Genomic DNA, 20,290 nt, shown 5'->3' with positions numbered 1-20,290 from the left:
TAGAAACTAGCAAAAATTAAAAGAGTATAAATTTTTAATTATTTGACAATTTCATTAAACATATCTTAATAGAACAGTTGTTTTATGTCTTGTACAAATATTTTTCTCATCTTCAACTAACTGTAGTCAGAATAACATTTATTATTTCGATACAATTTAAAAAATTATATATTACTATCAATTAAAAACTAGAAAACTTTTAATATCTTAAATTTAATTGTGTCAAAAAAAACAAATGATTATACAAAAAGCCCCAAAAACTGAGTTGACAATTCATATCATAGCTATGTATAGAGAGAATTTCAATTTCATACAAAGAAATAAGTAGAATTTTAGCATATACATGAATTCTCATTTCAGAGAATCAAAGTAATAAAAGATTAAGAAGATGATGATCTAGCCTTCTTATTGTTGAGCACTGGAGGAGCAAACCTGGATGAAAACCCAAGATTAGCAGCATGTTGATCATCATCATGGACTCCATCATCGAAATTTAGAGTATAGTTAAAAGAATCATATTGAAAATCATTCCTCTTTTTATTAGTATTGAAGTAAGCACCGATTTTCCTAATAAAGTTCTTCCATTTAGGTCCAGCTACTAATTCAGATACCTCTCTCAATTTCTTTACTTGTTTCACCACCCAGGATTCCCTGTATTCCTGTCTCTCTGCCAACAGATTGACTCGATCAGCGTCTAGTTTTCGGGATCGAAAACACGATCGGAAAGTCGTTGAAAAGCATCCGCATCCTTGTTCCTGGAGCTCTAGATCGGTTGCACTTGCTTCCATTAGAAAAGCATTTTCTTGAGAAGCAGCCATCAAATTAAAGTATATCAGAGAAGGAAAATAGAGATTAGCTGAGTTGACAAGTTAACGAATTCTATACTTCTATATTAAAAATGAAGGAAGGAAAGAAGGAAGAAAAAGGAAGCATCAAATCAAAGAAAATCATGGGTTGAAGTCTAAAATGGCGAACCGCGGGAAAGTTTTCAAAGGGACGGATGGATGACTTGTACTCCAACTATCCAAGTTGTAGCGTGTGAGTTGTGGGTCACCTCACCTGCTTTACGATGTCAACTTTCCTAACTACACCAACTTGCTGACCACAGACTGGATGAGTCCAAGTTGTAGATGTAGGAAAGTGAATATTTTCGGTAAAATTAGTGTGATTATATTTTTTTTGTTAAGTATTTTAATTAATTTTGTTTCTATAATTAGCTGTCTAATTTATGTATTTATAGGGACTCTCTGTAATTATTGGAATTCAATACAAAACAGTATTTCAACCCTAAATTCTTATTTTATGTCTTTATTTCCGCATTATTATTATTTTTCATGGTATCAGAGCCGTAAGGTTTTTTCGAAATCGGCGAAACCTTTTTTGGCATTCATCATTTACCCTTAATACGTACATGTCACGGCAGATTCCGATCAAGAAACAAACACAGAAAACTACATAGTCACAATGGTCACATATTTCAATTGTTCCAAAAAATAAACAAAGAAAACCAAGGCGGCGACTCATCGGCACCGTAGTTAAGGGTGGCTGGAAAACTAACCTACCAAAATTACACCAAATTGTGTAAACTTATACACATAGCCCTTGAAGGTCGAGGACAACTCATCCATATCATTGCCGCCCCACCTAGTCCAACAGATCCGAATTATCAGCAATGAAAACAAAAGGATTCGATGGTCCTTTCATGGATCATCACGAATTTTGAACCAGATCTTGTCAACCAATTCCTCGATTACAACACAACATGGGATTTATGGGTGGGTATAAAGACCCTTCTTGGCAGTGAACGTGACGAACTCCAAATCTTTGATCTGAGTCAAAAGCTACGTCTATTAAACAAAATAAAAACGCCATTGAGGTGTACTTTGGAAAATTAAACACCATATGGAAGGAGATTGATAAGAGGATGCCAAATCCAATGAAAGACACAAAGGATATCACACTATTTAATACCTTCATTCAAACACAAAGATTGTACCAATTTCTTGCTGGAATAAATGATTCATATGACAATGCAAGGAGCGTCGGGATTTGTTAAATCAAATGCCTTTACCATCGTTAGACATTGGGTATGCCGCCATTCGCAAGGAGGTTCAATAGTCGTGATGATCCATGAAAGAAGAGAGAACAAATGGCAGTGGAGAAAGGGAACGGAAAAATGAAAACTTACCTAAATTAGCCCCTTATATAGAGGTATCATATGAACATTCAAATCCTAGCCCTAATTTTAGAAACCACTCCTTGAAATACCCAAAAACAACCCATATCTCCCTCTTACCAACCTAACACTTGTCCTTTACTCACTAAGGCTTTAAGTATTTTATACCAACCCAATTCCCCTTCACAGATTTTTGACTGCGATGCCACTGATAATGACCTTTGATCCTAAAGATATTTTTACACACATACCCACATCTCGATCTCATATACAAACTGTAAATAGGGAGTGTGTCCGTGACCAAAGTGTTGATTCTGTTGATGTGTTCTCGTCAATTCATATAAAAAATTATTTATTAATTCCCAATTTGTTCTCATAAATTATTATATTTGAGTCAGTTAACCAAGGAGCTTAATTGTTCTTATGTCATCTACTGGTTGTATTGTGTAGGGTGCTCAGATCGAGACAGTCATTGGACATGGTACTGAACGAGGAGGTTTATACTATGTCGATGAGACAAATAAGAAAAAAAAGAAAATAGTAAAAGTATTCTAATTCTCACGTGAAACCTCCCCTTATACTCATCTCTTTACTCTTATCTTATTATGTTTACTTTATTACCCATGTTCTTACTAAAATGGTTGAGAAACATAAACACAAACAATCACATTTTTCAACCCCGCAGCACCAGCACCATACTTGCACAATTACATCCCTATTTCTCACTCGCCACTGCCACGCGACCCCAACACCACCACTGGCGTGCCACCAACCGCCAAGGCAACCACCTCCTATTCTTAATTTGGGTAAAAACCCTTTCTCTTTGTGTTAAATTGAAGTTAGGGTTTTCAAACTGAAATTTCGGTTTTCCATTCAAATTCAATTTAGGTAAAATCAATTCATAAATGAGATTCAATTAAAGAGGGCAAGTTCATCCATGGGAAGGTGAAGCCATAAATGGATTATCAATTAGTAGATAACAACGAATCGAAGAATTAGATAGTTAAGGAACACTCACACCAAAATGAATTTAATTGACCTTAAATTGAATTTTGTGATGAACAGTTAATTACTTCACACTCAAAAAACGTTAAGAGAATTATAAATTAAAAGAAATTATAGATTGTTGGTATAGTTATGGATTTGTGAAGAGATTAATTTTAGTAAGTTTTTAGTATTTTTTAGTCTTTAAATTAAAATGAATGATATTGTTGATGGGTCTTGGAATTTCATGAAACTTATATATATAAACTTTGAGATAGATATTCCTTAAATTGTGATTTTATTTAACGTTTAGAGGAGGTTTGAGATGTCGAATTTTGAAAAAGAGAAAGTAGTAAATTTGTGAAATTGTTAAAATTGCTTAAGGTTACTCTCGGGTTGAGTTCGATTTTAGCCATTAGCTGATAATGTTCCTTTGATGGTTTAATTTGATGGTGAATCATTGATTAATAATTGTTGGGTCTTAATTGGTTAGATTGGTGATGAAGGCATGAATTAATTAGCAATCAGTAGATTGAATTTAAAGTGAACAAATTGATATTCAAGGTACACCACATCCCAACTAAACTTTATTGAGCTTATATTGTATGTGTTGGTAGAACTTGTTGTAAATGGTTGGAAATTTGTTATTGTTGACATTGGACTAGGAATTGATGATAGGAATTGAAAGATGAGATTTTTATTAGTCTGGTTTTAGTGAGGATCAACGTTGAATTTACTTGCTGATGCTAAGTGTTTTTAAATTTTGAAATACATTATTAGATGTTGATATTTATTTTAGATATTAATTTAGTTGTTAAGTGTTTGCTTTGATATTGTTATAAAATGACATTTAGAAATGCTATTGGGTTAGTGTTAGCCAATTGGGGATTAATTTAGTATTTGAATATATTTTTAAGAAATATTTTTATGAGTTGGGAACGTGAGATTGATATGGGGAAGTTGTACATGAAATTAATAAGTAGAAATTGAATCTGACTTTGTAGAATGATGTGTAATTATATTACAAATTGAACTGTGAGGAGGAAGTTATATGCTTATTTTATGTTTCCACCGTAATTTCAAATTTCGGGTACTTAAGTATGTGATTTTGTATTTATATTGATTTTAGTATACTAAGGGAGTGTTTTACTATTGTTTATATTAATTACTTTGGTGATCGAGAATAGTTGGCGGTTTAAGTAAATAAGATATAGGATTAGTTGTACTAATGTTTGAATAAAAACTTGTCATTTTAGAAAACCAAAGTTAAACTATGTTTATTAGTTAGTTAAGTTTATTCTATTGTAGTTATTTAGCACATATATGGTTATATTGAAGTTTTCGACTTCATTAAGAAATCATATTGACTGAGATTGTCGTCTTGCTATATTGAACAGGGTGGATTTCTTATTTAAATCTTTAATAGTTACAAAAAGGGTTGCAAAGATATGTATTTCATTTTATCTGAGAATGGTTTGAATACAGGGAGATATTCTTCCTAATATAGAAAGTTATTTTTCGAACCTTGAAATCATAGAATATTTCAGAAAAGATATAGATGGTTCAATGTTTTAAAGCGGTTGCGATTACCTCTATGGTGTCTCAAGAAATCAGAACCTCGTCGGGATTATCTCAACACTACATAATACTTGGGGGGTACGTTGATCAGTACCTCGGACTTAGATCTTCTGCTACGGTTTGACCGTATGTGGGGTGTGCACACTAGGGATCTTTGTCTAATGGTTATCCGGAGGGCCTAGCTAGCCCGATGGAAAGAAATTTCGTTCCATTCCATAGATATATGTTTTAAAGACTTTGAAAGGAAAAGCTTAAGTAAATAAAACAGAAAAGAAAGTTCTATCCATTGAATGGTGATTTCTAATCTTGAAAGAAAATGATTTGGCAAAGAAAGTGGAAAGATATTTGATTTTGTAGCATAAAGAAAAATATTTTATAATGTATTTATATAGTGTTGTGTTTGCAAAAATAAATGTTTTGTAGCATATGATTAATAAATCCTACATGCAATGTATTCAGATTTATAGTATGGTACCTAGCTCAGTCTGTTAAGCTAATACTACATGCCGATACATGACCTACCTGAAGTTTAGAGTCGTTGTACAGTCAAAGCGGTGCCCAATAAGTTTGTGTAAATATAATTGTAAGGTTTCTTTTCTGCTATATGTTATATATAATAAGTATTTTGGTTGGGTTGTGAGAGGATTTAAGCTACGTTAAATGTGTACTCAGCATAAGCTGACTATGTGGTTTTGTTCTTTAAACCTGTCCTAGTATGGGACAGATTTTGAGAAGATTGAGATTGACGAAGTCAATGGCAGCTGAAAGCGTAAAGATTAGTAATCAACAAAGTAATCTCAACCAATCACATAAAAGAATGTAAGTAAAGGAAATCTTTTATTTAAAATTATTTTATCACTTATTATGGATTTTTGGAGAAACCATTCCACCCTATGAGGTGATGTGATTTCAGACGTCCTGCTGATTGTTATTTTGAAATGTTGGTTTTAAAATTGTAGGGTGACTTTAAGTCGAAAGGAAAAATTTTAGTTTATCCGATTTACAAACAGAGCTCTGCCGAATTTTCTGCTGAAATTTATATATTTTAAATTGTTTCAAATGATTCTTATAATGTAATTTCTTTACATCTTTCAAAGATTGTAAACTCTGATATTTAAATTCATGATAAATGTCAAGTAGAAAATATAATCAGTTGAGTAATTGATTATATTATCATCGTAATAGCCCGATATAAGTGTTAAGCTTCCGCATTAGTTTAAATTAATCTTGTTTAATCAACTGGTTAGTTTCGGGCTGTTACACTTGGTATCAGCCTATCAGGGCTTATTCTATTTTAGGTGCACACGGATCTTTATCTCCGAGCATTGAGGAATTTAAGGTTTGTAACTCAGTTGAGGTTGAGTTATGATTTTTTTTGGTTGTTAAGAATTCACATAGAAGTAAATGTTAAGAGGGATTGACTTAACAATTAGGTTATAAGGATAAATGATTATGGATATCATTACATATATGTTTCAAAGGTTGAGTAATAATGGATTAATGAGAATGCCTTGCTTACTTGAAGATTGATTGATAAATTTATTGTTAAAAGAAAATTGTGGAGTATAAGGAACTAAATGTTTACTGCATGAAAGTGATCGATTGTGGATATTTTCAAAATTTACATTAGTGATTGTTTGAAGAATTTTGTTTGGAAGATATTAGATTATAATGTGGTAAGAGGTTATGACTAATGAGTCAAGTTTGAATGGTGAACAATGTATCTTTCCTGAGCAATATGGAATGAGTTTGAGTGTGGTTGAGTATGTATTAGAAGTAAGGAAACGTAATTAAGAAAACGTTTATGGGTTATGATTGTATTCAACTAAATGATTACAAAGATTTATGGTGCTAAAGAAATTTTCTGATTGATAAATTTATATTGTGACGAAGCTTGCCATGTAATTTAAGGTCTACTCATAATACATACTGCTTGGAAGTTTTATCTTAAAGTTGGGACAAAAGTTTTAAATCATTAATTTTTAAATAATTATTGATACTTAAGTGCCTCTAGGGAGAGATTGTTGAATAAAGTTGCAATGCTTGATGGTGCGCCAATCATGAGCTCAAGGATAACAAGCAAACAAAGAAAGAAACTCGAAATAAAAGAGTTTAGGACGCAACAGCTTCGCAATGAGAAAATCATTTCCGATGATGGTGACTTACCATATTATGAAATTGAGGATTTGAACTTAGATTAACTGTTGATTTATACAAAAGTTAAGTAGCAATCATTTCTATGAAAATTTTTATTACTTTAACAAAAATCTTTTTAAGAATTGAACCAATAATTTGGCCTGTTGTGAAATTTTATTTTCGATACAGGAAATCAAGTTAGAGTAAAGACTTGATCAACCTTTACTCTAATCTTTGAAACTAGAAATCAAGTAATGTAGAATTTTCAAGATAATAGCAGATTATAGGCATAATCAGTATTTTGAAAAAGCAATGATTTATCTTTTTATTCTTGATTTTTATGTAGAGTGACATTTAATAATTTTTTTTCTCTAAAGGTATTATATTGTTTTGCACAAAAGCTTTCTTTTTAAGTTTCGAGGACGAAACTTTTTTTTAAGTTGGAGAGAGTGTAACATGCGCAATTTTTAGCGCCTTAAATTTTGTTTTAAACTAAGTCTAATAAATCTTATTTTAATAAAATTTTTTTTAATGTCCTTAAAGAATTTATAATAAAAAATCATTTTGAATTGTTTAAGAAAATAATCAAATATAATATAAAATGAATTTAATTTTACTTTGAAAATAAATAAAGTAGTACTTTTAAATATTTTTGGTTGATTCTCAATTTATCTCTTCTCCTTTGTATAAAAATAATAATAGTAGTAGTATTAGTAGTAGTAGTATTGATAGATTCATAGATAAGTACAACAAATTAGGATTTAAAATACAAGTAATATTGTAATCATACTAAAGATAAGGATAAATATTAAAAAAAAAAAGAAAAAAAAAGAAAATAGTAAAAGTATTCTAATTCTCACGTGAAACCTCCCCTTATACTCATCTCTTTACTCTTATCTTATTATGTTTACTTTATTACCCATGTTCTTACTAAAATGGTTGAGAAACATAAACACAAACAATCACATTTTTCAACCCCGCAGCACCAGCACCATACTTGCACAATTACACCCCTATTCCTCACTCGCCACTGCCACGCGACCCCAACACCACCACTAGCGTGCCACCAACCTCTAAGGCATCCACCTCCTGTTCTCAATTAAAATAAAAACCCTTTCCCTTTGTGTTAAATTGAAGTTAGGGTGTACAAATTGAAATTTGGATTTTTCATTCAAGTTCAATTTGGGTAAAATCAGTTCATAAATGGGTTAGTATATAGCATTGAATCGAAGAATCAGATACCTAAGGTACACTCTCACCAAAATGAAATTAATTGAGCTTAATTTGTATGGTGTGATAAATAGTTAATTGCTTGACACTCAACAAATATTAAGAGAATTATAAATTTAAAAAAAATTAAAGATTGTTGGTGTTGTTATAGATTTGTGATGAGATTAATTTTAGTAAGTTTGTAGTATTTTTTAGTCTTGAAATTATAATAAATGATATTGTTAATGGGTCTTGGAATTACATGAAACGTATTTAAGTAAACTTTGAGATAGAAGTTCCTTAAATTGTGATTTTATTTAAAATTAGAAGGTGGTTTGAGATGTCAAATTTTGAGAAAGAAAAAGTAGTAAATTTGTGAAATTGTTAGAATTTCTTAAGGTTACTCTCGGGTTGAGTTCGGTTTTGGCCATTAGCTGATAATGTTCCTTTGATGGTTTAATTTGATGATCAATTATTGATTAATAATTTTTGGGTCTTAATTGGTTAGATTGATGATGAATGCATGAATTAAATTAGCAATAAGTAGATTGAATCCAAAGTAAAGAAATTGATATTAAAGGCACACCACATCCAACTAAACTTTATTGAGCTTAAATTGTATGTGTTGGTAGAAATTGTTGTAAATGGTTGGAAGTTTGTTATTGTTGACATTGGACTAGGAAAGATGAGATTTTTGTTAGTCTTGTTTTAAATTGGGGCTTTTAGTGAGGATTAACGTTGAGTTTACTTGTTGATGCTAAGAGTTTTTGAATTTGAAATTCATAATTAGATGTTGATATTTATTTTAGATATTAATTGAGTTGTTAAGTGTTTCCTTTGATATTGTTATAAAGTTACATTTAGAAATGCTATTGGGTTAGTGTTGGCCAATTGGGGATTAATTTAGTATTTGAATATAATTTAAGAAATATTTTTATGAGTTGGGAACTTGAGATTTATAAGGGGAAGTTGTGCATGAACTTAATAAGTAGAAATTGATTTTGACTTATTAGAATGATGTGTAATTATATTACAAAATGAACTGTGAGGAGGAAGTTATATGATCATTTTAAGTTTCCGCCGTAATTTCAAATTTCCGGTACTTAAGTATGTGATTTTGTGTTTATATTAATTTTAGTATACTAAGGGAGTGTTTTACTATTGTTTATATTAATTACTTTGGTGATCGAGAATAGTTGGTGGTTTAAGTAAATAAGATATAGATTAGTTGTACTAATGTTTGAATAAAAACTTGTCATTTCAGAAAACCAAAGTTAAACTATGTTTATTAGTTAGTTAAGTTTATTCTATTGTAGTTATTTAGCACATATATGATTATATTGAAGATTTTGACTTCATTAAGAAATCATATTGACTGAGATTGTCGTCTTGCTGTATTGAAAAGGGTGGATTTCTTAATCAAATCTTTAATAGTTACAAAAAGGGATTACAAAGATATGTATTTCATTTTATCTTAGAATGGTTTGAATACAGGGAGATGTTCTTCCTAATATAGAAAGTTATTTTTCAAACCTTGAAATCATATAATAGTTACAGAAAAGATATCGATGGTTCAATGTTTTGAAACGGTTGGGATTACCTCTGTGGTGTCTCAAGGAATTGAAACCTCGTCGGGATTATCTCGACACTACAAATAATGGGGATTAATGATGTGTAAATTTTATTTTAACCGCAAGCGCACGGTGTACGTGTAGCTAAACGGGTCCAACTTAGGGAAGGGAGTTCACTAATTTGTTCGATTTATGACTACGAGACAGGGATCAACAAGTAGTTGGGTTGAAAAACTAATACTACAATGTAACTAAAAACTAATAATTAAAGCTAAGACAATGAATAATACAAAGATAATAATAATATGACAAATCTAGGGCGTCGAAAATCACCTAATTCTAACATGGGAGTCAATTACTCTCATAATTGTATGAATTTGAGTCATTCGCATAATTAAAGGTGATCTAATTAACCTCAAGCTTCCGTTTTATTGATCAACATCGGTTTAAGACCTTACAAGTGTTAAACTTCAAACTTTCGTTTTATTGGCTAAACTAATAGGAATTTAACTTAAATATATCTCAATCTTAAATTAATCCTAATCTCAAAATTCTGTTTTATTGAAAAGGTTAATAAAGATATTTAAACTAAGATTCATTAAGCATAGGTTTAATCATAGACCCAAAATTTCTCACAATTAATTGATAAAGTATCATCCCATGCTTCGAATTAGGATTTTTACCCTAACCCTAGAAAGGAAAACTATTCACTAGACATGGTAATGAAAATGCAATTCATGATGAATGATGACTTTATTGAAACACTAAACATGAAAAAGATGAATGATTTCAATGCACAAAGATAAATAATAAAGCAATAAACAAAGAAAACTTACTAATTGAGAAAAACGTAAATGTAAATTACAAGGAAATTTAACGTAACAATGGAGTTTAACAACAAAGAGCTATCGATGGAGAAGAACAAAAAGAAAAATTTTCAAAAATCAAAAATTAAAAACTGGCTTAATGATAAAAAGTAACTACCACTATTTATAGTGGCTCCAAAAAGTAACTGTCAAAACGCACGAAAAAGGCACCTAACGTGCTGGCGATGAGTCGTGACATCAGGGGCGATGAGTCGTCGCTTTTGTTCTGCCTGGGGTATGTGAGTTCAGTGAATGTGCGGTGAGTCGTGGCAAGTTGGAGAGGATTCGTCGCTCAGCCTTTGGAATGCAGTGCTCAGATTAGAAAGTATGTGACGAGTCGCGGCATATATGAGACGACTCGTGGCTTTGGCTCTGGACTATTATGCTGAGATCAGTAGATATGCGACGAGTCGTGGCATTTTGTGGGATGACTCGTCGCTTTTGTTCTGGACTGTAATGCTGAGCGACGAGTTGTGGCTTTTTGGCATGGCTTGTTTGGCTCGATCTCTTCACTTCTTTTAGGGGTCATAGGCCATTTCTCTAGGCCTTCACCTTCTTATCACCCTCTTATCACCCAAAGGTTCCAAATTTCGCATTCTGACCAGAAACTTTGAGGGCCAGCTCGGACAGGTTAAAAAATTCAAATGAAAAATCCGACTTCACCAATGCGTTCGGAACAAATTTCGTAATTACAAACATCCATTTACTATTTTTAATTATTTTAAGCGTTTAACGAGTTTTTAACGTAACAAAAAACAACTAACGTTTCGGGGTCGACATTTCAATGAGGCAGATCAGCTGCTGCCCGATTACATATACATATATATATATATATATATATATATATATATATATATATATATATATATATATATATATATATATATATATATATATATATATATATATATATATATATATATATATATATATATATATATATATATATATATATATATATATATTTTATTCATCATTATTATTATTTTATATATACATTAACAACCCCTTTCTCTCTTTTAAATCTCATGACCAAAATAATTCTAACAAGGTCACATTCACAAAAATCCTTCAAGAGACTTGAAATTTCATAAATTATGATAACTAAATTAAATACCTAATTCTCTTAACAAATTCAATTTTGTAGAAAATTACAAAACTAAATCACCCTTTTAAATCAAGACACATATATATAAACAGTATGGTCTAAGCGTGAACCTTTAAGCGCTGCAAACAACAATATTCAAGCACGACAGAAATTTCGCCGTCTTATGAATCGAGGTCCTAAATAACACACACACAAAACGATCACATATTAGGACGTGTTTACACATTTAATCCACTCCATACGCTGAAATAGCACTAAGAGGTGATAATTTTTAATTGTTTACATCGAACTCCCAAAGGTTCCAAATTTCGCATTCTGACCAGAAACTTTGAGGGCCAGTTCGGACAGGTTAAAAAATTCAAATGAAAAATTCGACTTCGCCAATGCGTTCGGATCGCGTCAATTACCTTGGGTACCAAATTTCGTAATTACTAACATCCATTTACTATTTTTAATTATCTTAAGCGTTTAACGAGTTTTTAACGTAACGGAAAACAACTAACGTTTCGGGGTCGGCATTTCAATGAGGCAGATCAGCTGCTGCCCGATTACATATACATATATATATATATTTTTTTTTATTCATCATTATTATTATTTTATATATACATTAACAACCCCTTTCTCTCTTTTAAATCTCATGACCAAAATAATTCTAGCAAGGTCACATTCACAAAAATCCTTCAAGAGACTTGAAATTTCATAAATTATGATAACTAAATTAAATACCTAATTCTCTTAACAAATTCAATTTTGTAGAAAATTACAAAACTAAATCACCCTTTTAAATCAAGACACATATATATAAATATAACACAATCCTTCAAGCAAATCAAATTTTGTTAAAGGATTATTAAACCATTGGATGACTACATAACTTAATCCATACCAACTTAATTTCTACCAACAAATTGAAATCTAGTTAGAGAAATTTAAACCATAAAAGAAATTTATTTAAATATCAACATAAACTCAATCCTTATAACAAATTTAAACTTTGTTAAAGAATATAAATCAAGAAACATAACCTAATCTTTTTAACAAAATTAAGAGTTATTAAAAGATTATTAAAGAAAATTACATAAAAATATACTCAATCCTCCTCAAAGTCATAGGATATCATCATACATAAAATATAATTCATCTTAGAAAACCTTGTATATAAAATCTACAATTAGCAATTCCATTAAACTTACCCCTTTGATCAAAAGGTTGAATGACAAAAACAAGGGAACAAATTTTTTTTTTTTTTTTTTTTTTTTTGTTTGTGAATACCGAAAGCAAGAGCACAAGGAAGAGGAAAATTTTTCTGATTTTTTCTTTGTTCACATGAGGCTTTGAAGTGTAGGAATACAAAGGATGTTTAGGATTAATATGGGAAATTAAGGACCAACCTAATTAATCCTAATTACACCATTATGAGAGGAGTTACAAGACTCCTCCCATACCCTCCAAAACCCCTTCACCTCCCTTCCATTATAATATATTTTTTTTAAATTAATTAAGTAATTATTATACTTTTGTTAAAACAGCAAAGAAACGTCACAGGATAACATCGTACGCGATAAAACTTTTTACCGATAAAATTAAACTTACTTTATTTATTATAATTAACAATATAAAATATTATAGTTTAATATTACTTATTTATTTTATTTTGTTATACTTTATTTTATTATATTTTATTTATTTTTAAACCCGATAAATTACGGGGTGTTACAGACTACCCCCCTTAAAAGAAGTTACGTCCTCGAAACTTGCATGGCAACGGAAAACGCAGAACACACATGTTATCATAACACAACCCTTGCAAAACAAAACTACCAACCAAAAGATTTAACATACTCGCGCGAAATTTCTATCGCCCTCTACCCCCCTTAAGAAGTTACGTCCCCGTAACGCTACTAACCTGAAAAAGGTGAGGGTACTTTTCTCGCATAGCGTCTTCCGTATCCCATGTAGCCGCTTCACGCTCGTGATTTGACTACAGGACCTTTACCATAGATATATCCTTCCGTCGTGTACTACGGACCTTCGTGTCCAAGATTCTAACCAGTTTCTCAAAGTAAGACAAGGATGTATCCAAATCTAAAGGTTCGGGATCTAAGACATGAGAGGCTGCGACATGATATCGCTTTAACTGGCACACATGAAATACATCATGTACTTTTTCCAAGGAGTTTGGAAGGGCTAACCGATAAGCCACCTTACCCACACGTTCCAAAATTTCATAGGGCCCTATAAATCGAGGACTCAACTTTCTACGAGCACCAAAACGTACTACTCCGCGCATGGGTGATACGCGAAGTAATACCTGTTCTGCCACGGTGAACTCTTCTGTACGTCGCTTCAAATCAGCGTAAGACTTTTGACGATCCTATGCCGCTTTCAAGCGATCCCTTATCAATTTCACCTTTTCAGTCATCTGAAATAACAACTCAGGTCCCAAGGTCACCACTTCGGTGAAATCATCCCAATAAACCGGACTACGACAAGGACGCCCATACAAAGCCTCAAATGGAGCCATCTGTATAGATGCCTGATAACTGTTGTTGCAAGAAAATTCGACCAGGTCCAAATGTTCATCCCACGACCCTTGCCATTCCATGGCAATAGCGCGCAACATATCTTCTAGAATCTGATTTATCCGTTCCGTCTGCCCATCCGTCTGCGGGTGAGAAGACGTACTATAAAGTAACGTAGTGCCCATTGCCTGATGAAGGGTTTGCCAAAATTGTGACAAATACCGTGTATCTCTATCGGACGCAATAGTACGGAGCACACCATAAAATCGCACGACATACTTAATGTAAGCTCGAGCTAACTGTTCCATCTCCCAATGACAACTGATAGGGATGAAACGGGCTGACTTAGTCAAACGGTCCACTATGACCCATAATGCATCATTTCCCGCCTTCGTCCGGGGTAAACCCACAATAAAATCCATAGAGATATCATCCCATTTCCATACTGGTATGTCCAAAGGTTGTAGTAAAGCTCCTGGTCTTTTATGCTCACTTTTAACCTTTTGACAAATCAAACAGCACGAGACATAATCCACAATATCCTTCTTCATCCCAGACCACCAAAACATTGACTTAAGGTCTTGATACATTTTATCACCGCCCGGATGGACTGAAAATTTTGTACATTTGGCCTCATCCAAGATACGTTCCTTCTAAGATTCCTCCCCTGTTGGTAAACACCAGCAACCATTGAACCCTCATGCTTCCATCTTCCTGAACAAAGAATCCCTCCGCTTTTCCTTCCCGTGCCTGTTCCTTTAACTTCAAAAGTTTCAGGTCTTTATCCTGTGAGTTTAAAATTTCCTCAAAGAACGAAGGTCGAATAGCCAAGGCATTCAAACACTCCTGTAACTCACCTTTACGTACCATTTCCAAATTTAATCTGAAAAAATCCCGATGCAACTCTTTAACTCCATCTAAGGCAGACAGCGAGGAATTAGACTTCCTACTCAACGCATAGGCTACCAAGTTCGCTCGTCACTCATGATATATGAACTCCAAATCATAATCTGTCATCAACTCTAGCCACCGACGTTGCCGTATGTTCAAATCAGGCTGAGTGTAGAGATACTTCAGACTCTGATGATCAGTGTAGATCCTATATTTGACGCCATACAAGTAATGTCGCCATATTTTGAGAGCAAACACTATAGCAACTAACTCCAGATCATGGGTAGGATAATTAACTTCATGTACTTTCAATTGTCGTGATGCGTAAACAATCACCTTACGGTCCTGCATCAATACACAACCCAATCCTTTCTTCGATGCGTCACTGTAAACAGTATAATCCAACTTTGGGTCAGGTAAAGTAAGAACAGGGGCCGTAGTTAACCTTTCCTTTAAATTCATGAAGGCCTGTTCACACTCATCAGTCCACTCGAACTTCTTCTCTTTCTTCATCAACGAAGTCATAGGCCGAGCAATTTGTGAGAAATCCTTGACAAAACGACGGTAATACCCGGCTAAACCTAAGAAACTTCGTACTTCGGTGACATTCTTTGGTGACAACCAGCTTCGAACTGCCTCTACTTTCGCCGGATCCACCGAAATACCCTCTTTAGAAACAAAATGACCCAAAAATGATACCTTTTCCAGCCAGAACTCACACTTTGACAATTTTGCGTACAACATGTTTTCTCGCAGAGTTTGCAGGACTAAACGTAGATGTTTATCATGATCATCCCGGTCTTTCGAATAGACCAATATGTCATCAATAAAGACTACCACGAACTTATCCAAATACGCACTAAATACTTGATTCATTAAACACATGAACGCAGCTGGAGCATTTGTCAGCCCAAAAGGCATCACGGTTTAAGTGACCCGGAAATCCATATGAAAATACAAATTCCGGTTCACTCTTTGGACTCCGGAGAAGACTTTCCTCTAGGACCGTCAACGTTCTGTCGATAAAGAAATATAGATAAAACAGAAAGTAGTACCAGCGTGAAAGATAATAAGTCGGCGGAATCTCTTACGTACAACTCGAGAGTCTAAAGGTCTCTATACAAACTATTTGATATAAGCGGAAGCGAAAAGAAAACTACACTATCTCCTGTTACTCAAGTACAGAGTTTCTTTCTATTCATAATCTATTACAAAAAGATAACAGCATGGTCTTGATGATTACGGGTTCTAAGTCGAGACCTCACTCCAGACCCCACCTGCAATCAACCTACTAGTCGTCATATGACAACACACAGAAGGTTCCAAAGAAACAAACCAATACACGTCAGAGACTTCATACAAATATCAATCTGGTTGAATACAAGCAAAATGTTCATCCTAGCATGCATAGGCTCTAATGCAATTATTATTAATTAATCCCAACTTGTAACGTTGCCCGTCCTGTTCGGGTCGTTCAAGTATAAACCATTCATTATTAGATAATTCCAACTTGTAACGTTGCCCATATTGTTCGGGTCGTTCAAGTACAAATTCAAATGTTTTTGGAGGAATACACTTGGGAGAGCTAATCCCAAGGCAACCACCGACCTAAGACGTTGCCCGTCCTGTTCGGGTCGCCAAAGGCTAAAGTATGCATACCCCCATGGTGACCGTAATGATCCAAAACTGCCATGGGAAAAATAATTATAATAATCCAAACCAATCGTTAACCCCTTTGGGTAACATAACCAAACGTCAACCCCTTTGGGTGACAAACACATAAATTCTCAATTTGCAATTAACTATTTCATATTATTTGAGGTGTCTAATCCTTATGTGATTTACACTGCCTCGATTAGAAATGAAACAACACTAGTTGCACAACCATATAAACAGTATGGTCTAAGCGTGAACCTTTAAGCGCTGCAAACAACAATATTCAAGCACGACAGAAATTTCGCCGTCTTATGAATCGAGGTCCTAAATAACACACACACAAAACGATCACATATTAGGACGTGTTTACACATTTAATCCACTCCATACGCTGAAATAGCACTAAGAGGTGATAATTTTTAATTGTTTACATCGAACTCCCAAAGGTTCCAAATTTCGCATTCTGACCAGAAACTTTGAGGGCCAGTTCGGACAGGTTAAAAAATTCAAATGAAAAATTCGACTTCGCCAATGCGTTCGGATCGCGTCAATTACCTTGGGTACCAAATTTCGTAATTACTAACATCCATTTACTATTTTTAATTATCTTAAGCGTTTAACGAGTTTTTAACGTAACGGAAAACAACTAACGTTTCGGGGTCGGCATTTCAATGAGGCAGATCAGCTGCTGCCCGATTACATATACATATATATATATATATTTTTTTTTATTCATCATTATTATTATTTTATATATACATTAACAACCCCTTTCTCTCTTTTAAATCTCATGACCAAAATAATTCTAGCAAGGTCACATTCACAAAAATCCTTCAAGAGACTTGAAATTTCATAAATTATGATAACTAAATTAAATACCTAATTCTCTTAACAAATTCAATTTTGTAGAAAATTACAAAACTAAATCACCCTTTTAAATCAAGACACATATATATAAATATAACACAATCCTTCAAGCAAATCAAATTTTGTTAAAGGATTATTAAACCATTGGATGACTACATAACTTAATCCATACCAACTTAATTTCTACCAACAAATTGAAATCTAGTTAGAGAAATTTAAACCATAAAAGAAATTTATTTAAATATCAACATAAACTCAATCCTTATAACAAATTTAAACTTTGTTAAAGAATATAAATCAAGAAACATAACCTAATCTTTTTAACAAAATTAAGAGTTATTAAAAGATTATTAAAGAAAATTACATAAAAATATACTCAATCCTCCTCAAAGTCATAGGATATCATCATACATAAAATATAATTCATCTTAGAAAACCTTGTATATAAAATCTACAATTAGCAATTCCATTAAACTTACCCCTTTGATCAAAAGGTTGAATGACAAAAACAAGAGAACAAATTTTTTTTTTTTTTTTTTTTTTTTTTTTTTTTTTTGTTTGTGAATACCGAAAGCAAGAGCACAAGGAAGAGGAAAATTTTTCTGATTTTTTCTTTATTCACTTGAGGCTTTGAAGTGTGAGGAATACAAAGGATGTTTAGGATTAATATGGGAAATTAAGGACGAACGTAATTAATCCTAATTACACCATTATGAGAGGAGTTACAAGACTCCTCCCATACCCTCCAAAACCCCTTCACCTCCCTTCCATTATAATATATTTTTTTTAAATTAATTAATTAATTATTATACTTTTGTTAAAACAACAAAGAAACGTCACAGGATAACATCGTACGCGATAAAACTTGTTACCGATAAAATTAAACTTACTTTATTTATTATAATTAACTATATAAAATAGTATAGTTTAATATTACTTATTTATTTTATTTTGTTATACTTTATTTTATTATATTTTATTTATTTTTAAACCCGATAAATTACGGGGTGTTACACAATTACAAAACTCTAACATTTAAATTTGAAAACAAAACAACAAAAGAGGGAAAAGTGGTTACCAACAATAAAGGGAGGAGGAGAAGAAAGCAGGCGGCTGCTGGGCTTTGTGGCCTGCTGCGGCCTTGGCTGGCCTGGTGGTGACGGTAGGAGATTTTTCCTGTGAGGGGAAAGAATGGAGGAAGAAGGGAGATAGAAGAGGGAGTTAGGGTAAGAGAGGGAGTGGGAGCCGTGGGTTTTGTATGAGGGAGTAAGGGTATGTCGGTTAGATGGGGATAAGATTGGTTTTATTTTCAGCTTTGACCCATTAAATTCTATCAAAGTCATCTCGTCGTAAGACAATCTTATATAAAACATGCTGTAAGGGTATAATAAACGATTTACGAAATAAGTAAAATTTCGTAATTGGTTGTATGAATAAGGATTGCATTTATGAATTTATTTTTCAATACTTTATTTAAATTTATTTTTATAAAGATAAGATAGTAATCAATTAATAAAATATAATCAAAATACACTTTTATCAAAGTACTCTTTATACGAATTTTTTGCATTAAATAAAATATACCTCTTTCTTGAAAATGTTAACAAATCAAATACTTGAGTCAATATTATCAAATAATATTATTACTCGAATTAACTTACTTAATAACCCCAGTCAGCTTAATAAACTTATAATTAAACTTTATTACAGTGGGGGATAGAATTTGACCAAAAAGCCATTGGCCAGTTCCTCCTAGGTCCTATATACCAGCGGGCTCGGATTAGCAGTGATAGTGTCACATCTTTCTATAAAGTCAGCGATATGGTTCCTCTCAATCATTTGGATAAGGTGAGGCTTCAATTCAAAATTTTCTGTACCGAAATTGGGTTTGACGATGCATGGAATGGAAGTTTGGGTGAGCGTGGGCACACCCAATTGGCCAAAGGATTGGTTAGCGTCGTTATTGGCCATTTGGTCTTGTTGTCGCCTTAACCGCCTTACGCGTTCAGCGTTCATTCTAAGGGCAGTAGCTTCGATCTCTAGGTCGAATCGCTTTAGAGATTGAGCCTTTCTATGCATTCAAAGAATTCAAACACAAAAGGGTCTAGGAGAGGAACAACAAGCAAGTGGCAAGTAGATCAATCAATAAAACAAAAGAATTATCCGTCGCCTCCCCAGCAACGACGCCAAAAACTTGATGTGTAAATTTTATTTTAACCACAAGCGCACGGTGTATGTGTAGCTAAACGGTTCGATCTCAGGGAAGCGAGTTAACTAATTTGTTCGATTTATGACTACGAGACACGGATCAAAAAGTAGTTGGGTTGAGAAACTAATATTCCAATGCAAATAAAACTAATAATTAAAGCTAAGACAATGATTAATACGAAGATAATAATAATATGACAAATCTAGGGCGTCGGGAATCACTTAATTCTAACATGGGAGTCAATTACTCTCATAATTGTATGAATTTGAGTCATTTGCATAATTAAACGTGATCTAATTAACCTCAAGCTTTCGCTGTATTGATCAACATCTGTTTAAGACCTTATTAGCGTTAATCCTCAAACTTTCGTTTTATTCGCTAACTAATAGGAATTTAACTTAAATATATCTCAATCCTAAATTAATCCTAATCTCAAACTTCCGTTTATTGAAAAAGGTTAATAAAGATATTTAAACTAAAATTCATTAAGCATAGGTTAATTATAGACCTAAAT

The 20,290-nt window shown here is 32.8% G+C and overlaps 2 protein-coding genes across 6 annotated transcripts in view; one reads left to right on the top strand and one right to left on the bottom strand.

Annotated features, from left to right (window-relative positions):
* Positions 1-19: 19 nt before the first annotated feature.
* LOC130816043 (uncharacterized) lies at positions 20-1,039 on the bottom strand. Its single transcript, XM_057682613.1, has one exon. The coding sequence runs from the start codon at positions 816-818 to the stop codon at positions 381-383; it is 438 nt and encodes a 145-aa protein (XP_057538596.1). The 5' UTR covers positions 819-1,039; the 3' UTR covers positions 20-380.
* A 1,686-nt stretch (positions 1,040-2,725) lies between these two features.
* Positions 2,726-20,290, top strand: part of LOC130816041 (uncharacterized) — a 28,850-nt gene continuing 11,285 nt past the window's right edge. Inside the window, exons 1-3 of one of the 5 annotated variants that reach the window (XR_009042690.1) lie at positions 2,804-2,982; positions 3,654-3,724; positions 4,558-5,090. The gene's annotated coding sequence lies outside the window, so the exon portion shown is untranslated. Of the gene's footprint in view, positions 3,725-4,557; positions 5,091-7,591; positions 8,122-20,290 lie in introns of those variants that run through there. The other 4 variants (XR_009042691.1, XM_057682611.1, XR_009042689.1 and 1 more) reach the window with 4 other exon arrangements.

This window comes from Amaranthus tricolor, chromosome 6 (genome assembly GCF_026212465.1).
Source record: "Amaranthus tricolor cultivar Red isolate AtriRed21 chromosome 6, ASM2621246v1, whole genome shotgun sequence".
NCBI classification, from domain to species: Eukaryota; Viridiplantae; Streptophyta; class Magnoliopsida; order Caryophyllales; family Amaranthaceae; genus Amaranthus; species Amaranthus tricolor.
The sequence above is the reverse complement of the archived record's forward strand: the minus strand, read 5'-3'. Positions and strand labels throughout refer to the sequence as shown.